General features: G+C 39.5%; 1 protein-coding gene across 2 annotated transcripts in view; it reads right to left on the minus strand.

The window, feature by feature from the left end:
• LOC139627469 (MAM domain-containing glycosylphosphatidylinositol anchor protein 1) overlaps positions 1–23,018 on the minus strand; it is a 161,738-nt gene that overhangs the window by 38,437 nt on the left and 100,283 nt on the right. For both annotated transcript variants that reach the window (XM_071488245.1, XM_071488243.1), the window contains exons 7-11: positions 11,286–11,555; positions 8,959–9,288; positions 7,237–7,536; positions 1,931–2,197; positions 1,599–1,747 (exon numbers count right to left, since the gene is read on the minus strand). In XM_071488245.1, coding sequence (XP_071344346.1) covers positions 1,599–1,747; positions 1,931–2,197; positions 7,237–7,536; positions 8,959–9,288; positions 11,286–11,555 — 1,316 coding nt within the window. The remainder of the gene's footprint in view (positions 1–1,598; positions 1,748–1,930; positions 2,198–7,236; positions 7,537–8,958; positions 9,289–11,285; positions 11,556–23,018) is intronic.

The following is a 23,018-nucleotide window of genomic DNA, read 5'->3' on the forward strand; positions in this document are numbered from 1 at the left end:
TCTCCCTCTCTCTCTCTCTCTCACACACACACACACACACACACACACACTCGCACACACACACCAACCCCCAGCCAGTTGTGTATAATTCACTGTTATTCGTCCTGTCTTCTGACTGAAGAGGACGGTGTCCAAAACAGTCACAAGAGGTTTGGTTGGGGTCACCAGTAATGTCTGAGTCTCCAGGTGAAACTTACAGTAAAAAATATAAAAATGAGTTATGATATCGATCATAACTGATAGCATAATGGTGTAGGTTTTTTGGCACTTTATCCATTTGTAATAGAACAGCTATGTGTTGATGTTACGTGTGTAGCATAACTATTATATGAGTATAATATCATATATGGATATCACAATACACTATGCTTGCATATGGTGGTGTACATAAAATAAATTAAAATAAATGTATAATATTTCCAGGGCACATTTATTTTGTAGCCTGGCTTAATATCTACATGATGGCAACAAAAGAGTTGAGGTTTAAGAGGTTATTCCAGCACGTGGTTATTCTAAATTCATGCTTGTGACTAATTTAACACCCTCACTGAGTTGTGAAAATGAAGTCACATCAATACAAAGTTAGTCATTTTATGACAGGCTAAAACATGAAAATACCATGAAAATTGTTCTTTCTTACTGTGACTGTCTCTGCACTGAATTCTGGCTAAAATGAAAAGTGAAAAAAGAATGAGGAGAAGTGGATACAGGTGGAGCAAGAGTACACACACTGTTGTCTGTCTCAAAGTTAAAATCCCGCGACAGTGAGGTAACTGCATGTGGAAAGTATAAGAAGATGGTCACCCATTTTAACTTTAGCTGTGTGAACACAGGCACAGCCCTCAAATGGGCCTTTTCAGAGCTTCCCACTCATCTTCACATCTCTGAGGACTGGAAAGTTGAAAATGAAGCCTGTGCTTGATAGAATAGAGTGATGTGAGCCGACAAATGAAGGAGACACGATGGCTATTCTTCAAAGGGCGCAAGAAGAGACACAAAAATATGAGAGGTGAAACAGAGGGAAAACTGAAAAAGCCAGATCCTGAAAGAAACTTGGATGAACAAAACTTGAAAAAAAAAAAGACCCCAAAACAAATGAAAATCAAAATTAAAACATGCAAAAAAAAAAAAAAAATGCAGTGGTAAGATTCAGTTTTTGCTTTCTTACTCCGTTGCATTATCAGAGTTTTGTGTGCATTTGGTCTCTTTTCTGTTCACTTTGTTTTAGAGAAGAGAAGAGAAGAGAAGAGAAGAGAAGAGAAGAAGAGGCTCTGGCATTGTTCAGTCAGTGCAGATCTCCATTGATTGACGACACATGCCTGACACTCACTAAGCTTATAAAGCCCCATGTTTACTTAAATGGACTTGTGTATGCATGTTCTCGTCTACACAAGTTGTGAGCCTGTTCAGTGAAGGCGATGCTGAACCTACAAACAAAGGCAGGTGACCAAAGTTTGCTTTAAGCCAGACTGATCAATGTCAGTCTCATGAGTGTTTTATAAACAACAGTGGTGAGTCCCTGTTTGTCCAACATGTACCTCCCTGTTCACTCTGTGTGTGTGCAGTTCTGTGCAAGTGTCTGAGCTGTATTACTTTACCTTCCAGACTTTAATCGAGTAGCCTATGATTGGGTCTGCGGCCTCAGGCTCTTTCTGTGTCCACTGTAGATTGTAGGAATAGTTGTTTCCTTTCAGAATCCGGACTGGGTTGGGTGTGTCAAAGTAAAACTCAGCATTGTAGGGTTGTGCTGTGGAGAGAGAGAGAACAAAATATCACTGATAAATAACAGTGAAGAAGATAACTGTCTCATGAAAGATGGATAGACAGACAGACAGACAGACAGATAGATAGATAGATAGATAGATAGATAGATAGATAGATAGATAGATAGATAGATAGATAGATAGATAGATAGATAGATTTCACTCACCAGAGACATTAAATGTGCATGTCGATGTTCCTGCTGTATTGCTGACTCGGCACTCATAAGAGCCATTGTTGGTAGGTTCCAGCTTGAACTTCAGCTCTGGCGTCTCCTTAAGGTCCGGCATCGGCATGCGAATGAATTCGCCATTACGGGACCAGCGGATGTCTGTCAGACGTGGCGGGTTGGACCGCAGGACCGTACACCTCAGAGTCACCATCTGATAGTTCCTCGAACGCATGTCCTGGAAGACTGGGTCCAATATGGGAGGATCTGTGGGGACAACAGAACTCGAGATATTAGAGACACTTACTTTGTGATTAAGCATAGCGAAGAGGTGAATCCATGTAAAACCCAAACTATCCCTGATCCATTTTGAAATCTATTTCCATGACAAAGGGAAAGATGAAGATAAACTAAATCAGAGGGAATTTTAAGCTGAGAGATGCGGACAATGCTAAATGGACTGCAGTGAGGTATGTACATCGCCATCATCCACGTCTCATCCCATCTGCCTCACCGTCATCTTTTTTCTTCTCTGCAGCATAAATTTCCTCACTTCATTAGAAAACACTGGTTTTAGACAAATCCTCAGACTCAGAACAACTGTTATTGCCATGGGGGATCAGGAATTCTGACGAGGCACAAACCTATCTCTGCTGCTAACCTATCCTAACCAGCTGTAATTAACCTGTCAGCAGCCATGTGTGTCTCTGAGGTTAATGACTGACTAGCTGCTGTTGCCCTCGGGTCAGTCAAGATGCAACACAGCCAAATTACTCTGCCACAAATCACCAGCCAGCTATAGTTCACCCCTGGCTAATCATGTAGATAATAGACAAGATGCTAATGGTGGTATTGCTGTACTAACGGTGATGAGATCTTGTGTTACAGCCCCCAGAGGTGAGGCAGCATGACTCAAGTCCCTTATGAATCAAGTATATCAGACACAGATGTGTAATTATATTCTAATCTATGTTATGCCTGTAATTCAGACAGATAGGGATACAGACTGTGCTACAGTAAGGAGGAGAAGAGACCTTGAGCAGGGGAGAAACAGAGGGATGCTCTTACTCTGTTTGAAATCTCTGGACAGAATTAACCATCCCAGGAGAGAAGAAAATAATAACTGTATTCTCCAACAGGAATCTGAATAACAAATCATGTTGCTTAAACACCCGACAGGTGAGGGTGTCTATGAAGTCCTGGCCATTGAACATAGACAACCCATCTTTAAACACAGACTTAAAACTTACATTTTTAGCTTCACTTTTGATAAGATTGTTTTATGACCATTTGTTTTAATTTAAGTAAATAGTAAATTTAAGTAATTAAGTATTTATGCATCCATCCATTCATCTATTCATTATCTATACTGCTTATCTGTACAGTATAAGGAGTACCCAGAGGAAACCCACAGGGAGAACATACAAACTCCACACTGAAAACTCCTCTGTGTCTTTCTTAAACCCACAACCTTCTTGCTGTGAGGCAATGGTGTTAACAACTGCACTGCTGTGCCGCTCTATTTAATTTGTTGTGTTCTTTTTTATATGTTTTACTTTTATATTTGCATTTTCTTATCATCAGCTTGTCAGTCATCTTTCAAGCATTATTTTAGCACTTTTTGGAATGGTGTTACCCAAAATAAACTTTGACTGGTTGATACCCATACTTTATGTATTTTTCAAATGCAAAATAGCTCATTGTCATTTTAATTTTCAAGAGACAACACAACACTGTGTGACTTTTATAAAAGTTAATAAAACATCAACAACTGTAAACCTATTGTCAACACATTACCTACTTTAGTTAATACTGTCAAGATTGAAGCTTCTTTTGAAATCTGAAGCTCTTAACAAATAAATCTGTCCTGTCTGTGAGTAAAGCTTTTACTCTTTATGTTTTGCTACAGACACAGGTACACACAGCCAGACCAATTCTTTGTTCACCATTCTGTGCTTGTACTCCAGTCAGAGGAACATGAGTAAGCACCTGCATGCTAAAGAGACTGTAAACAACCATAACATTTAACTTCTCAGCTCCTGTGTTCTGTGTTTGCTTTTAGTTAATATTCTCAGTATAGAGATGCAACATCCAAACTTTTTCCCCACTTTCTTGCTTGTGTGACCAAAACTGCTATTTGCTGCCGAGTGTCCAGTCATTGCTACGCTCCTGACCTCTTGGAGCCACTGTGCAGCTACTTCCTGCAGCCACAGCAGCACTGTGTGATAAAGTTGAGCAATAGGTGAGCAGTCAAAGGTCATACTGTAATCACATGGACTGATTAGTGTATGGTCACATACCCTGCTCATGCTTATAGACACGTATACGCATACTGATGGCTATCTGACTTTGGAAACAGGTGGCAAGGGTAAAGAAAAACAGACAAACCGTGGAGCAGTGGTGACAGAAGTAGGGGGGAGGGTAGAGTGTGTTGTGAGCTGGTTTGTGAGCAGTTTATAAATCATCCCATCCCCCAGTAGAATTTGGTGGACAAGTTATTATATTCCCTTACCTGACCATAAGCATTCATTTTAACAATTACGTAAGTTTCTAAGCAGTGGGTTTCACTTTTTCAAGTCATCGGGTTACTTCAAATACTAAATTAAGTTTTCAAATCTCTGGAGCATTGTTTTGCATTTATTTGCAACTTATTCAGCATCAACAGCACCGCACTGCAATGTTTCATAGTCAGGAGACCATAATCCATGTAAACACACCATCGCTATCTGTCTTATTGAATGCAAAATGAATTCCATCCGGGAATGCAACACTGACCAAGCCAAACATTTACAGTACACAAAGAGAAAATCAATTTACATGAGACTGAGAGAAAGAGGGTGTGTGTGTGTGTGTGTGTGTGTGTGTGTGTGTGTGTGTGAGTGTGTGTGTTGGGGGGGCGGAGGGGGTAGAAGGTAGGATGAAGGGAGAGAGAAAGTGCTCTTAAAGAAGCAGACAATGAGGAAGACGAATGATAGGGGAAGTGTGGTGTGAAAGTGAGAGAAGTCGATGATTGAGTATGGGAGGTGGGGAGAGAATGAGAGAATGCAGGATGCAGAAAGGGAATGACAAGACAGAGAGAGGTCCTCGCTCATGGCCAGCAGCTAGCTGATTGATGATGATGAGAATGGCAATGAGGAAGAACAGCCACCTCTCTAGGAGGGAAAGTGGGCAAGTAAAGAAAGGATACAAGGCAGAAAGAGGAAGCAGGAGAGGCAAGAGTGGCAAGAATCCGCGTATCCACTTAATTATAGCTGCCATAAAAAATGATGGCATCCTTCCCTCACATCGATCAGTGGTGCTAAATGGAAGGAGGCAAAACAAACCTGATAAATAAACAAATGGAGTAAAAATGGGGGATAAAGAATGGCAGTGAGAGGAGAGAAGAGGAAGGGTCTTTTTCCCCACACTTTTGTGGCTGTAAATATTTAAGAAATATCTCATGCTTCATGTTGTTTCTCTATCTACCAACCTGTTTCTCTTCTTCCAAATCACACAGGTGCTTTCACAACACCCTCACAGTGCCCTCCTCCCTCTTCCCACCATCCCTAACCCCACCTTCCTGTCTCAAGCTTTCTCTTAACCCCGTTTCTCTCTCTCTCTCTCACTCCTGCTCATGTATCTGTCTCATCTCACTGTTTCTTTCTCTGTCCAGAGAGGGGTGGCCACCTGGGCCATTAATCAGAGTTGGCCAGTGTGGACAGCGGAGCTCACAGAGTGTTGCCCTTCCCGCCCTCTCTGCATTAGCAAGCTCGGTAAATCCTTCTTAAGGAGAGGAGAGGAGAGGAGAGGAGGAGATGCTGATTTGGGCCTGTATTTATCAACCACGTCAGTGTGGGAAATTGGTCCTAACGGGCCAAATACTCTCAAATGCTTACTAGGTTGTGGTTTTAAGCACAGGAGCAAAATCACTTTATCAACTTTTTCTTAAAATTCAATAAAAAACATTCAGTGATTCTGTCCAAGGTATATACTTATAATTGCTCCATCCACAGAGATGAACACTTCCCTTGCACCTTTGCTTGAATGGCATATAAATAAATAAATTCAGCTACAAAAAGCAAGGACTGTTGCCCCTCAAAACATGTAGTGTTCTTGTTTTTTTGTATCTTCATGTTTTTCTTTTATCTTCTATATTTCATGGCTATGATGATTAATAGTAGCTTTTTTAACTTGACCTTGTACACAGGGTACACTAGGAGTGTGTTGAAAGGGTTGAATTGAAAACTGGATTCCTTTTAACATAAAATTACTGATTTGAACCAAACACTTATCAATTCAATTATACACTGCTGTGCAAGAGGGCATGCTTCAGCCTAAACAGTATATTAGTGACTCATCCAACAACATTTTAAGCTAATGGATGTTTTAAGTTTTTAAATAGTGTATTTATGACTAAACTCACTGCAAATCTGTTTTTCTTTTTGTTTGTTTTTAATGACTAGGTTATTAAAGGTAAGTGAAACTTCTTGAGTGAGTGCCAAGGAAACTTCCATAAGTGAACTTGTTCTGTGAGGATCATTTTCAGTAGGTTATTTTGTTTGATTTAACCAGTGGTTTTAATGTGTTGCAGCATGACAGCAGTGGCACCAACATGAGGAAATACAGCAGGGTATCCTATCTAAGCTGTTGTTGACAGTTTTATATGGTTTACTGATTTTGCCCACCTGGCGTGCAAATCCAAACTGAGTACATCCAGTGAGGGTAGAAATTTTAATGGATCTATGATGGTATTCTTGGATGGAATATGAAACCTCCTGCTACCTATGCATAGCTTACGCTTCCTGAGCAAAAACAATGGGAAATTTGCTTCAAAATGCAACTTAAAGTATTGGAAAGTTGTTTAAACCAATAAAGGAGGTTACAATGTGATTATCTAGGGTCATAGGTTCACATGACATCTTCTCAGCTTGCACTGTTTTGTGGAACTACATGAAGCTAGTGTGCAATTAAGTAAGTATAAACCTTGAAGTTGTGTAATACTTTAGCAAGTCAGATCCCTAAAATTCATCCTCAGGAAGTTTTACATATACAGACAGACCCCACTGAAGTGCTCCATTTTTACACTCTTTACATTACCTTACATTTCCTTAGCTGTCTTTAAAGTACATAGTTATGAGCAAAGTGTGAAGATTATGCCATTATTGAGGGTGGGGAAAAGAAAAGTGTAACGTTTTGATGGATCTCTGATATTACCATAGCAACAAAGAAAGACTTTGTTCATTAGAAAGAATTGTATTCAAAACTGAACTTGTTGTAAATTGTTGTATTCTGAGTTCCCAGTTGAAAATAATCTCATCCACACTTACACTGCACATTGAGTTGGACCTGTGCCTCTCTGCGTTTGATGTTAAGCCCATTGTATGGAGCAGTCTGGCATCGATACAGCCCCATCATGTCCCGGCTGACGTTCCTTAGCCTCAAGCGGCCATCAGGCGTCTCCATCACAGTCTTCCCTGATGGCATTAGTAGGTCCTTCTCTGTCCGCGACCATAGTATAGGTGGGCGTGGTTTGCCATCCACCACCAAGCACACCAGCTCAGCATTACCTCCCTCTCGCACACTGACCACCTGACCTCCTGATGGAACTGACAGCACTGGAGGAGAGACTGGAGGAAAAAGGAGAGAAGAGAAAAAGTTAAACTAATCGTAAGAAAGGTTTTAATTCGATGAGTTAAAACAAACATGAATAATGTATTTGAAAAGTATGAATTTCTTTGCAATGATACAAACTGCTGCAATAAAGGCAAGTAACTTTAATATGATTTTCATTCTAGAGAAATCTAAGGGAAATCTGATATATCACAGTTGCAATGCAACATGGAAACATTAAAAAACATTACTGCTCAGTATTGAACACTAACGTTATGATTCTCAAATTCTCTGTGTAACAAGGGGACATGGTGAGTACTTAGACAGAAAGTGGGAAATGGAAAAATATTGTGTTAAGATCGTCACTTAATGTTACTTAAGTGCAAACTACCATTTGGGTGTAGTAAAAAAACAATTATTCAATCTGTGATGATGTTATCAGATTCAAAGATTTACAGTGTATGAGCACAACAGGTTGTGCCTTGTATGCAAGTGGTGTTCCTAAAATTTACTGTCCATATAACCCTTTGTACAGTGTCCAGAGAGCAACAGGCATGTTCCAGTCAGGCTCATCATTTTTTTGTGTCCCCTGGAAAGGCTTTCATTGTCATCCGTGCTACTTGCAGCGTGTTTGTCTATTTAGTTGTGTTATGTGTACTTGCAGCGCATGTGTTGTCAAATTAATGAAAATGTTTTCTTAATTTGCTTGTGTTTTGCCTATTTGCATGTGCTGTCTTAAGTTGCACTGCGTTGAGCTCTCTCAGGTACCTTTGCAAGGTACATTTGTTGTCTTTACTAATGCAGAAAGGTCAATTATGATACCAAACAAACTGAGGAACATTTTGGATTAAGGCAGTGGAGGATTCATAAATGAAAGTAACATAGTTCATTCTGTGTGTTTTTTAGGATTGGCATTGGTTGCATTCAAATAATTTATGGGTTGTTTTTTTCCTTTTTTTTGTTTTTTTAAGTGAGAGGCCTATATTGTATACTCCAGGAGATAGTGAGGAAGGGGCAAAATTATGTGAACACTACCACAAAGATGAAACACGTCAGCAAATCAATGGAGGCTGAAGTAATCAAGAAAATAAGTTCTTCAGGGGAAGTCTGCCAAAAACAACTTGACACTGACTGTGTGCTCAGCATGTAGAAAGCTTGAGTAATGAATTCCCAGCCTATAACCTCAAACATCAGACTAACCGGTGCAGATTTCACCAGATTCTCATTTGAGTAAAGCTACTGATCAGCAGTTAAATACATGCACTCATTTACAGCCCATTGGATCATTGGGGTCAGTTTATCTTGTAATCTGACTACAGGAAAATGTATCGACCCAGGAACAGTTTTTTTCTTTTGACAGCCCAAGTTAGCTATTTCACTGGAAATGTGTCTCAGTTACACAGAGCTATGAAATAAAAAAAAGAAAATTAAAATCCCACCACTGTTCTGAGAGATGTTGACATCCACACGGAGCTCTGGGACCCTGCTGCCTGGGAAGTTCGCCACACAACTGTACGTAGCCAAGTCTCTGAACTTCATGTCAACAATCTCCAAGCTGCTGGTGCCGGGTGCCATGTCAGGGTCACTGCGCAGCAGGATCAGGCTATCCGAGTTGAAGACAGGAGCACCGTTCTTGTACCAGGTGTAATTGACCTTGTCCTGAGGGGTGGCATCGACGTGGCACGACAGCTTGAGGTCCCGACCCATTTGGATGGTCTCGCTGTCCTTGTTGGAATCTGGTGTAATTTGGAAAGTCAGGTTGCTCATCGCTGTGTGTGGTGGTAGTGGGATGAAGAAGAAGAGAGGAGAAAGGGTTAAATATATGATACATTGTGGGGGACTGATTACGGTGAAGTCTTAAAAACAATGATCGGAGGAAGAATGTTACCAGCAAAATTTTAATGACTGCGAAATTAATTAAAAAAAATAACTCAAGAGTTGATGAAAAAGAACATCCTTTTGTTGGGATATTTTCTACTCTTCACATTTTTATGGTACTGGCTTGTAACTCCCTAATAAATTCACTCTCTCACTCACAAATTCACATTTAACAGGTCCCATAAGGGGGCGCCACTTTTTTTATAGTGAAGATATAAGAGCAAATGGTGCAAATACATGCATTTGTCAAATATCTATACAGTTATTAAAAATGAGTGATCTCAATACATTACTGGAAAGTCCTGACTGAGGTGCTGGTGCACTCATTACTGTAAAATGGTGACAGAATTATAATATTTGTGTGGCGACAATGACAACGCGTCCCCCTTTGGCACACATTGTCACATGGTAGATGAGTGTGTAACATAGTGTGTGAGGCATGAGGAGGGGGCAGCATGACAAAATGAAACCAAAGGAAAAGGAAATTGAAGAAGAAAGAGAGAAAGAGAGAGGAAGAAGCAAATTGTGAAGGAGGGAGAGACAAAAGGAGCCAGATACAGAATAAAATAACAGGGAGATAAGGAGGAGGGGGGAAACAAAATCAAGGACAAAGAGTAACTCTCACACTGTCACATTTAATTTTCAGTTTCAAAGGCTGCGTTTCCCCAACAGATTTCCATGTTGAATACAAAACAGCTCTCTGTTTCCCCACCAAGGGGAGAGACAGGCTGCGAGGAGGAGAGGAGGGCTTGATTTAAACTTCTTCTGAGCTTGTTAACAAGATGCTTGGGTGGAGCCATAGATGTGAGGCAGTGACCATATGGTTAACACAATCCTTCAACTTTACCTGCTTAGTGTGGAGAGGATGCTGTGTGCACCTCTGTATGTGTGTGTGTGTGTGTGTGTGTGTGTGTGTGTGTGTGATCTGCCGACCTGCCAACTTCTGTCTCTGTACACTCACTGAACCAGCGTGTGTGTGTGTGTGTGTGTGTGTGTGTGTGTGTGTGTGTGTGTGTGTGTGTGTGTGTGTATGTGTGCCTCTCATTCACTGTCTTGCCACCTGTGCTGGTGTGACGATGCGTTCAGGCCCATTAAGCTAACAGGAGAAACCCATCCAGCATACGCTCTCTACAGTGTTAACTAACAGAAGAGACTGTCGCTAATTGCTTCCACTCCAGTCTAACTAATTGGAGTGAATAAAGATGATTAAAGGGCCTAAAAATAGCCGGAGGGGAGGGAGAGTGGAAAGCTTCTGTTTTAACGGCAGGGGAATTAGAAAAAGAGCGATACTTAACCCGCCTATTCTGACAAGATTCACATCAGCTCTCTCTAATGATGGATCAACTGCTCGCGTGTCACACACCACACACACACACACACACACACGGATGTATTTGTACACATTAACACACATAGTTATAGTCAAGCTAGTAAGGATTGGATTGGACATTGGACATTTTAAGTAAGGGAAATCATTTAAACTTAAAGACTTTGGTTGAAATAGGCATGGCCTGAAGTGATGGAAAAGAAAAATACAAAATGTTTGATATGATATATTCAAGAATACTGAGGTATTTATCGTTTATGTACTATCTGAATCTGATTTTATAATCTGTTTACTGTCCCCTCAACTACGAAAGTGAAAGAAGAAAACATGGAATGACACAACATAAATAAATGCATCAAAAATCTTACACTTTTGTTTCCACTTTCAAAGATGCTAAATGAAGAATCTTAATTGTTGCAAGAATGGACTAAGCATTTTTAACCCAAACCAGCCAAAGAGGGGAAAAAACATCCATGCTATCCACCTCATGAGTTCACCAATGAATCTCCCAGCTTCTGCCCCTCCCTCCCCTTGGAACAAACACACATACGCCTTACTTACTCCTGACAACCAGATTGACGTTCTTGCGGGCCGGGTTGCCCACGTTGTTGACAGCTGAGCAGTTGTAAAAGCCGGCGTCGGCTGGTGTGACCGCCCGTAAAATCAGTGTTGGCCCTCGAACTTTGGCGCTGAGAGGAAGTGCGCCTGGGTACCGCGACCACGTCACAGTGGGGAGGGGGAAACCTGCAGTCACCTCGCAGGTTAAGACAACATCCTGCCCGGGATCCACCACCACCGTGTCATTGACTGACAGCCGGATCATTGGGGGAGCTAAAGGGGGGAGACACAGACACAATGGAGGAAGAGAGAAGAGAGGATTACAAGTGCAAATCAATTTTCTGTTGTTACACAGAGCAGAACTAAATTGTTTTTCTTGTGCTTTGCAACTGTTGTACAGCGGTGGTAGTTCCAGATGTTATAACCTACAGATGTTGATGTCCGACAGTAATATTGTTAACTGTCCGTGCACCTGTCACATCTAGATTGCAGGATAGATCTGTTGCATCAGTTGCAGGATGGTTACAGGATTTTGCATGCAAGTGATGACATTATTTAAAAGTAAGACTGGGAGTATGTGTTATGTTAATGTGTGTGTGTGTGTGTGTGTGTGTGTACTCCCATATATTCAGAACCACTTCTGGATATTCTGCTCCAGATGTCTACAGAGGATCACCACTTCACTGTGTAAATCCTAAGACACACAGGCAAGACCCGACCTCCAATCAAATCAGCACACAGTAGCCGTTTATTATTACTGTTCTGACTGCAAATATGATGTAGTGTGTGGATATGTGTAGACATGAGTGTATTTGTTTGTGTGTTAGTGCTGGTGAGCCATTGTGCATTCATGTGGGAGTGTTTGAATTTCCAGTCTTTTCTCAGCACACACCAATCAGGACACCAAAGGTAATTCATGTCCCTGCTCCCCTGATCTCATATCGCCCGTATCTTCCCCAAACCAATGCGTCCATTTCCTATGACTGACCTAACAGGAAAAGTACAAGATGACCCAAAATGCAACTGCAGAGGCAATAAATAAATAAATAAATCCTGTTGCCAGACAGAGATCGATTGAAACCCAGCAGTTTCAAAATACAAAAAGAAAAAAAAAAAGGGCAGAGCAGTGGGAGCGAGAGGCTCACTGATGAGAATGGAGAGAATAAAAGACGGGACTAAAGTGGGAGAGGGGGATAGGGCAAAAGGAAAAAAGGATATTAATCATTCATGAGGATGTTTGGAGAGAGGGAGAAAAGAAACACATCCACAGTGACAGTGCACTGATGGTCTCAACATGGGTTTATACAGTGTGTCACGACTGCACAATTACTAAATAAAGGGGGTAAATAAAATAAGTAAATATAACATATAGTTTGACATGAACGCTTTACATCATGAGGAACTAGAGCTGAGCTCTGGTGACAAACCCACAGAAAATGTGCTGCTCCAAGGCATGCGTTAGCTTCTTCTTACGCACACATAGATACAGGCTTATTGTGTTGTTCAGTCTCAATGATCCTCTCAACTCAATTTCCAGCGACAGCAATCAGCCAGCTGTTTCAAAAGATAACCTCTGATAATGTTATATGCCTGTCACCAAACCTCAGACAAAGTTGGCACATAGCACTGGTTATCTAGCAGCTAAATATTGATGAAGCCAAAACCAGAGTTTAAAGACAAAGACTAAATTTCAGACTTGCAGCCATTTGTTGGGAGGCGGAACCAGTCCAGTGTAATAATAATGTTGCTTTGTGTTTGCATCTTTACGCTTACTTCATCCTTGAGAAATCTGGATCAGGACTTGTGCCCCACCCACCACTGCTGCTTGCGCTAGGTTGACAGGTGAAACAGCAGTGGGTATTAAGATGGTTAGCGGAGGAAACATCTGACAGCCGCATGTTTGAGCCTCAGTCCGACCCAGACTAAGGAATTTTTGAGGAGTTTCTTGTGCTCCAAAATCAGCAACTAGTTAATGTATCAGAAGTGTAGCTATTTGCATTATTGCATTATTTAAATAAGCACAGTCATTTGTTTGTGTTGTTCATTAGCTTGTCACTGGCAGTGGCTGACACAGTGTTAGTGGCTGTGCAAATACAAACTCTTGCTCTCTGTACTGACAAGGTTTTGGGTTTATTTATAGTCCATGCCTATAATAATATTCCAGCATGTGCTGTTAAAAATGTCTTTGTAAAACAAGGCCCACTGCACTGTTTTATATGGAGCATCAAACAGGGCTTCCCCGATATCTAATGATTGTGACATACGTGTTTCACATTGTTATACTGTCTGGGTCAGTGTAATCTGAGCACTTTTTAAAGTATTCAAAAAGCTCCAGATCACATAGGTGGCACTACCTGCAACATCTTGTAATAGGTTTTTCCATATCTTGCCAGAGGGCATAAATGGGGTGACGGGAAGGTAACTGTGAGCTTGTGACCAAAATGTCACCCATTAAAATCCCACAAGTGGCTACAAAAATCTTGTTGGTGGAGTAAAATAGAAAGGTTTCGCCCTCCCTCATCAACTACAGTAAAAACACCCTGAGGCAAAGCAGTCAAGCCCCAGTTTCTCTACTGGAGTTGCTTCACTGGCTATGAATTACTAACTTGTGGTTGTTTTGTTGAGCTCCATTGTACAAGTCTGTGTATGTGTAACTCTATCTCTCCTAATGACTATTTGGTCAAGTTATAACAGTAAAAAGAAAGAAAAAACAAGGTCATTTTATTCTGTTTTAAACTGTCCCAGCTAACCTGCCTCTTTGGATTGTGTATTCTTTTTCAAGCTGCCAAGTCACATAGGATGGCAATTTTGTTTTGTTTGTTTTTCTATAGCCGCACTGTAAGGTTTTATGTTATTAAATTCTATAATGTTTAGCATATGGAAGCATAATAACATATTACAAGAAAATGTCCGGGTAATTTTAGAGGTAAAAATAACAACAAACAATAAACTTGGCAAACTGAACTTGTTACACAGTTTTCTACCACTTATTCTTTAAATGAATTAATTTGCTTCATATGTGCTCCTTGTTTGGAGAATTTATCTCCTCTGGCACAAAAACTAAAGAAGAACGCACACACACACACACACACACACAGATACACACACACACACAGTAAAGAGCTGGAGCTACAGTGGTAAACACCTATTTTATTTGCCAGTGTGAATTTATTCCAATTCAGCGGATGAAGAAAGATGAAAGAGGTTTACACTCCATAATAGGTTTAGATGCTTGTAGAAAAATAAACAAATCCAACCTCAGAGTCTCAACTGGATGAACCTACAATAACCTGAGTAAAGAATTACCTGCAGCGGTATGTGTCATCTGTCATCTGGGCCAGTCACCTCTTGCTACCATTAGCAATACTTGTACAGTGCATAGGAAAATAAAAAGGGTCTTGGCAATACTGCACACTTCCATGCTGTCTGTTATATTATTACCACTTAAAAGAGAAAGTATTCAGTTGTAGAGAGGTCAGCTCTTTTCACAGTTGACTCTCAAGGTGGAAATAACTGGGCCAGTGATACAATATGATTTTTTGTAACAAATTGTGTCATTGTGGACCCTGACAGATTGTGAGTCCTGGTTCTTGTGTGACTACTTCAGTGTCTGGTCAGCAGATCGGGAGGCAGTTGCAAGGTCAGTTGCTGATCTTTCCTGAGAACAGGTATGAGATGGTCCAGAGGCATTTACCCATCCACAGATCTTTTCTTTCTAAATCCAACTAGAAATTTCAGTTTGATGACCCAGGGTCACATGTGTGTATTGTATATTCTTATAAACAGAAACATGTAGAAACACATTTGTATCAATGTCTGTATAACCACTTTTCACTTTTGTTGCTGTTATTAGGAATCAATGTATGTTTGGTTGCTTCCCAACACACTGTGTTGCTGAACAATTCAAGAAAACATATTTAACATCTTAAAATTCATATCTGAGCATTTTGAAGAAGCATACTCCAGACATTTTTTTTTTTTTTTTAATGGGCTGTAAAGGACGAGGAGGAGAATCCAGGCTTTTATCAACCTGAGAGAGAGTAAATCCTCAGTGAGAGACTGACCCCACTGAGTACAGGAAGCAATTCATTCCTCTAATAGACTTTATGCAGTACATCCTCTCATCTAATCTCTCCTTTAACAGATTGCAATCGCCGTAATGACAGAGGTGCACAGAGGCTTGGCAAACTAGTTTACAGATGCATGTTTCTACTAATACAAGAAGCGCACAAAGCTGTGCACGCACACACACAGTCTTGCACTCTCTAAAATGGATGACAAAAATGTTCATGCAAAAGCTCACACACGCTAATGGGATATCTCTTTAGCTAATCTCAGTAGTGATGGCTCTCAAACTGACAAGAAATTTCACTGGTGTAACAACCGCAATCAGCACATAAATAGCACTGTCCACTCCAATTGTATCAAAGCACTAGAAAAGTAAAACCCTGTAGGACTGAAGAGCTTTCTAAGTATTAAATGACCCTCAATAAAAACTGTTTTGCTTGGTAATCTGCCTGTTTGTTAAATACAGTGGAATAACATTTCAGGGTGATTGAGAATATATTGTTGCACAGCTCTATATGTTGTCATGATTGATTACACTGGCATTTAAAGCCCAGTACATCAAAGAGAGTCTACATGCTCATGAGATTTTCCTCTGAGTGTACTCCTGTCATATATTGGTAGACTGGAGGTAAATGTTAGTGTGTGCCTATTTGATGGACCTGTTACATTCTGTCTAATGTCATGAATGCTGAAGGAGGCTCAGTCCCCCAATGGCCCAAAAAGAATTAAGTCGTGAAGTCCCCGAAGACATTCACTAATATTTCTTTTGATTACCTTACACATGAACCCACTGACTGACTCCAAGCGTGTGAACACAGGCAAATGTCTAATATCTGATAAATAAGGTTTTAGTGTATCGATAGACCACAACTTCTGGTTGTGGAAATTACTGAAATTCAATTCCAGTATTCTTGGTTGTAGTAAAACAAGTTATTATACGAGAAACATGTTTTTTATTGTTTGTTTGTTTGTTTGTTTGTTTTCCATTCATGTGTCTTCTCCAGCATTTCAGGTTCCTTCAAAGAAGGAGGACAGCTAAAGGCCACAGGGGTTTGGATGGCAGCAGAGGAAGAGGTGGCAGGACACTTGACCACTGAGAAAATTATCTGAAAAGCCATTGTGAAAAAGACCCATCATGCTTGAGAAGAACAATAACCTGGAGTAGAGAGTTGATCAAACTCACAGGGAATCGAACAGCTGTGTCTTAACTGTTTGCATGCATGATGTCAACAGTTATTCAGACTGATAAGAAGCACCTGTGGGTTTAGTGTCATTAAAATGTCTTTCTTCTCAAGGTCAAACATATGGACTCTTGGATCTGATTCTGGCCCTGGTTTAGTCGCTCTCCATCATGTGAATGTCCACCACACACAAACTGCAGACTACTGAAAAGCTCTTGCAGTAATTTTCCCAACAGATAAATAAACAACCAAATAAATTAAACCTGTAATCCCAAGAACAGAAAAGGGCAACCTATAGAGAGAAAGTCTGGGAGGAGGGAAAAAAAAACACAGGCGAGAACACTGTGAGTGAAAAGAAGGGGGAGGAACTGAGGATTTCAGAATTATAGCTTCAATTTCCTGGGGATGCGTGGGTGTTGGTAACGGTGGGATCAGCCAGTGCTCTTCCCAAAGTAAAGGGATTTATGTGAGGCACAGCAGTTTACAACCAGGTAACAAATGCCTCTCTCCTCCACGCTCACTCTCTATTCCTTTTCTCTCTGTCAGTTTGTCACATCTGTATCTTCAACATCTGTCTTTTTATATTCCCTTGTCTCTGTCTCTATACCTGGGTGACATTCTTCTCCTTTACTTTTTTTTTTATATTCTCTCACTATGACTTGCTTCCTCTCTCACTATCATGCTGTGTTTTCTGACTTCAGACTTAATTAATCTATGACGTAAAGGCAGAGGGATTGGTAGAGGGTAATGAAAGCTTAAAGTCGTGGATAGATGTGTATGTTTGTGTTTTGCACCTAGGAAGAGTGGTTGTGTCCAACATGTCAGTCAAAAATATGGCCGACCAGCAACGAAAAAGTTTTGTAGATCCTTGTTGCCAACAGGAGTTGATGTTCCAGGGGTGATGGAGGACTGTTGGTCATTACCTCTATACCTCTATAGATAAAATAGCCTAAAGCAAGAGTGTTTTAAGTGCACTAGCCAACCAAAGATCATCATGAAACAAAATCAAAACAATTGTATAAATAAAAGAAAGAAAAAAGATGAAAAAAAGAAGCTCATGAAAACAGAGTTGGTATGAAGAAAAGAAAATTATTCGAGAAAAAAATGCAGGAAAAATACTTGACTGGGCAGGAAGAAAGTGTGGGTGTGTGTGTATTCTTTTCTTTTTTTGCTCAGCATGATTGTGTCTGTGCAACTTTGTATGCACTTATGTGCATATCAACTATTGTATAAGCACTTGCAAATGTAATGACAGAAACTGCAGGCCTGCTTCATTATGCAGATGCACAAAAATCAAATAAAATAGTTTGATTGGTGAACTTAATACAATGTCAAACTTGTCAGTTTCAAGGCAGTGTTTTTAGGTCAGAACAGGGTGAACTATTTAATCCAAACCCAGGACAGGAATGCATTAGGACAGAGTTTAAATGTGCATATTGTGATCAGAGTAAATTCAAAAATGCAATTGGAATCTAACATTTGGGCTGGAAGAAATGTTGAACCTACAGCCACTGAGCCAAGAGACAAGTTTTCTGTTAAACAACTAAACCTACACATTTGTAGAGAAATTAACAAAGAAAAAATATAAACAAATAATACTTGCTTTAACGTGCAATGAACATCTTAAAATAAATCATTGGTGTTTTAGATTTGTTGATGTTCGATGTGTCTTTTTACTTGTCTTTTGTTTGCCTGTTACATTATTTTCTCCTCCTGTCTCTGTCCTTCACATAACCACTCTCACACATAGATTACAGCCTTACATAAAACTGACTGCACAGTTGCAGTGCAATATCCTCCCGTGGCGGTTTTACACTACTAAGGGTTATTGCAGATTGTCTATTGATCCTAAGCTTTTCAAGGGGGGTGTCATACACAGTAGGATTTGCCACCTATTGATCTAATCATATATATCACACACTTGTACAACTGTCATATTATTGTGAAGGTATACTGTAGTACGAGTTACAGTAATCAATAAAGGACTGAATCATCTTGCCCATACGTGAGATGAACTGGCTAACTCAGTCTGCTCAAAGGTTGTCAGAAGCTCTAAATCTTGGTGTGTGTTTGTGTGTGTGTGTGTGTGTGTGTGTTGTAGCTTTGTTTCTTGTGATTCAGCATTTTCTGACATTTATATCAACAGATTACAGGAAAAAAAAAAAAAAATATATATATATATATATAATATATATATATATATTTTTTTTTTTAAATATATATATATATATATATATATATATATATATATATATATATATATTTTTTTTTTTTTTTCAGAATTCATCACCTATTTTCACATCCAGAGCTGCACAAGTTCATCAAAGGCACAGCACTTAAAAACTGCCAGAAAGCCTCTGATCTTTATTAACTGTAAATCATTTAACCACACCTGACAATTATTTACAGTGTGATAGGCATCAATAGCCAATTTTGCATTTTCTTTTTTTTTTCATTTTTTTTATGTGGATTAGCTCATTCTCACAATTTCACTACAGACTGGGCCAGAGTTATTATTTACCTTGTGATGAAAATTATTCATTTTTTGACTTCTATTCTTTCTGTCATTTTTGTAGTAAAATGTGTAAGTATTGTCTTAGCTACTTAGAAATATCGTAGGCCACTAATGGTTTGTTCAGAGTGAAAGGGGAAAGATCACTTAATTCTTTGTGGCTGATATGAAGAGGAAAAAAAAGTGTGTTCGGCATGACATTGTCATTGATTGGTAAATTGACATTTTCCTTTTCCTTTCAGACAAACAATATGTGACAAAACCAATAGTATACAGTCAGTCATGGTGGGAGTTAATCTAATGCAATCTCATGTTTTGCTCCATCCTCGCACATGTCTCAGCCTTGTTCCATTACCCTCTCTACCCCTGTATCCACCACTTTAAATAACATGTCAAGCTCCGGAGCATTGCCCCCTTGCTCTTTTTTATGAGCAGCGGGGGAAGAGGATTTGGTGGCTGTCGGCAGTTACTGGAGGGCACAAGCCCCGTACTCAAATCCCAGGCTGAGATTATGATATAAAAATCAATCAATCCACTCGTCCCAGCACGGTGAATCAGCGGTGATGGCGTGACCTAGTTGGATGAATCTAATCTAAGCAGTGACTGACACTGCTAGGACAAAAAGGGAGCTCAGTGGGGAATAACAAAATACACTCATTAGATAAATATTACAGAGGATAAAAAACAAAGCAGCAACTCGTTGTTTGTTTTCCCCTTTTGAAATCTCTCTATCTCTGTGTCCATCTGTCTATGTCTCACCCTGTCTTTGCCCTCTAAGTATCTATTTCCTTTTATCTGTTTTGTATCTCTATTGTAATTTTCTTTCTTTTCAGCGTTTCCATGTCTGTCTGTCACTCTTGTCATTTCATTGTCATTTTGGAGATCTGAGACTAGAGAGGTGATTTTCTGAGATAACAACATTATGTGTGAAAAGGGGTGATATTTGTGTCTTGTGGATGGATTTATTTGAATTCATAACTGTGGGTTACTTTATTCCCACTTTGTCTTTTTAGTGTTGTGGCTGTAATATGTTTAGGTTTACTTACTACCTGCCTTAACTTGAATATATCAGTTTTCAGGGGTATCAGTCATCACAAATCTAATAGTATTAGATACATTTACTGTGCGTGAAGAAGTGTGTATATATATATATATATATATATATATATATATACATATATACATAAAAGCATACAATGAGATATACAATAATATACAATAAGTAGGTAATGGATGTAATATTTACCAAACAGTGTCATCATGCTGTAACCTCCACTCTCACATTCCAGATCAGATTCAGGCTCAAACATGTTTGGCTGGATTTGAGAAGTTTCCATTTTTAATCAGTAATGTTCTGTTACTTAGTTGCAGTTAGTAGTTACTTGGTTTTACAGTTTGCAGTTTACAACCTTCACACCAATAAGGGAACGAGATGTTGCTCACAAGCACTTGCTGCACGGGCCCTCGGCCGGCTTCCAGAGGAAAACAAGATTTTAAGAGGCCAATATTGCCTGTTTCAGTCAGAGGCTCGACTAATTATTTACTAAATTAGAACTTTTCTTCAACTGTGAATCATGCAAAGCTACTGGAGTCCCAGAGTAAAATTATAGAGCTGGAAATGAGCATAATAGGTTCCCTTTAATATCAGTATATTGTCATAGTAGGAGTGTGGTATGTTGTGGCTAGTGTGTGAAAGAGAAAGAGAATCTTTGGGGAAACGTTTTAATGAGGTTTACTTTAAAAAATGTGTGTGTGCAGTAAAAAAAAAAAAAAAAATGTAAAATAAAACAATACATAGAAATTTCCTGAACTACAGCTCCCTCCATCCTCTACTGCAAGAGCCGGTTCATACCTTTAGTTACCTGAACTCTAGGGAGCAGGTTGGGAACACACACACACACACACACACACGCACTAACTAAGCACTAAGGAGTGTGTGTTTTCTGTCATTCTGTGAGGCTGTGAGGTCCGGACAGATTGACTGGTCTGGCAAGTCTCCTAGCCCTTATGCCAGCACCAGGCTCTTCTTGTTGTGGTGGTTGTGTATCTGTGTCTATCTGTGTATTTATGTCTTGTGTGTGTGTGTTGACTAAGCTGTGGGGATACAATTGATCTGAGCTATAAGAATCCAAAAGGGGATGAGAGGAAGACAGAGGGAAGGAGAGTGAGGAGCACCTATCACACAGTAGGAGTTTGTTTTGCTTTCCTGCCTGTTGATTTGGAGCACTTATGAATTTTACGACTGTTTTACAAAAATGAAAAAAAAAATGTTACAGCTAATGGATTATTACATGTATATAAACATTCAAAAGCCATTCATATGTTTAAATAAATCAGAACTATGACACACTTAGGTCACCCTTAATCTGCATTAGGATTTAAAATCCACAGATGTTTTTTTTTTTTTTATCATCATTTGTTCCATTTTGGTCTCTCTCTTTATTAAATGCATTTCTTTTCATCATAATCCATTTACAGTCCTATGTGGTGTTTGCTCTAATTAATAACATGTCAGTGAGCCACAGCACATTCACCTGAGCCTGATTCATTAGCATCGCTCTTTTTTCCAGAGTATCTCAGCAAGACGTGTCCATCTCTCATTTTCTATCTGATTTAATCTCAGGCTTTCATTTCCTCCTCTTTCTATATCTGTCTGCAACTACCTCTTTCTCGTGCTCAGTCTTTCACATAGGTGCCAAACTCTGTTTCCTCTCCTCTTAACATCATATCACAGAGTTTGTTCATTGAGTTTTTTTTTTATCTTCCCCACCTTCAGCTCGCTTTAGAAGGCTCCTGGGAAACCTTATCTCTTATCTGAAAGAGATTGTATCGCTGGATTGATAACCTTTCCTTCAGCTGAAAGTCTGTAAATAAGAAATAAAAATACAAAGTCATGTATACTTGTGGCCATCATAAAATGTAACAAAAAGGAAACCTTTCTCTCTTTCCTCTTTAGTGTGGAACTGGGATATCAACTGAGGTAATATTGATGCCAATAAAAAGATAATACATTTTACTTTTCTGTTTTCTTTTCTTAAGTATTTGCTTATCCACAAGCTTTAAAATAACATTAATCCAGCGGTGAAAGAAGTACGCAGAGCCTTTACTTAAGTAAAAGTACTCATACTCCTGTGTGAAAATACTCCAATACAAGAAAACGTCCTACAGTGAAAATGTTACTATGAGGTATAATAGGCTGCTGGCTGTAGCTTCATATTCAACTGAGTGATATGAAAGTGGCATCGATCTTACCATCTTACTCCAGGCAAGAAAGCAAAAAAGTGTATTACCCAAAATGTCAAACTGTTGCTTGAAGGGAGTATTAATCTTTCAGATTTACAACAAGTTTGGTGATTTAAAGATGTTATGTTTTCCTCATAAGGATGCTTTTCTAACCTACAGCCTTGAAGCACTCATTACAACTTTGCTGTCTACCCATTTTCAGTTTATATTTACTTAGGCCCTCTGACTGTGAGAAACTCAGGGTTTAGGGATCAGGCCTTGAACAGTCCTTGTATCTTCAAATGGTTCTCGCGCATGTAGGATACAAATAGTACTCTATCTTTATGGGAAGAATGTTTCATTAAAATTGACAAAAAGGACCTTTCTACTGAATACACTGACACGAGCCAAAGAATTCAAATATGACTGATAAAAGGGCTGAAATACATTTGTATAAAAAAACCCATACAGCATGTAACTGTCTAGCAAGACTTACTAAGATTAATTCCAGCTGGCATTTAGAAAATGCAGCAAGAAGAAAAGGAGAGAAGATGAGAAAATAAATACAATGAAAAAGGAGTAAAAACTGAACAAGGATGGGGTTTTCCTATGTGGTGTATCAGTCTGACAATAGCAAACCTGACAGGGTTGTCAGCAGCAACAATGTTGCTGTAAGTAACAGAGTTGCCAGGCGGTGGCGTGGAGATGGACAGAGCGGTGTGGAGTGAATTGGAGATAACAGGGAGTGTGACA

This window comes from Trachinotus anak, unplaced genomic scaffold (genome assembly GCF_046630095.1).
Source record: "Trachinotus anak isolate AG129_WGS33_773 ecotype Australia unplaced genomic scaffold, CSIRO_AGI_Tana_v1 ptg000011l, whole genome shotgun sequence".
In the NCBI taxonomy this organism is placed as follows: domain Eukaryota; kingdom Metazoa; phylum Chordata; class Actinopteri; order Carangiformes; family Carangidae; genus Trachinotus; species Trachinotus anak.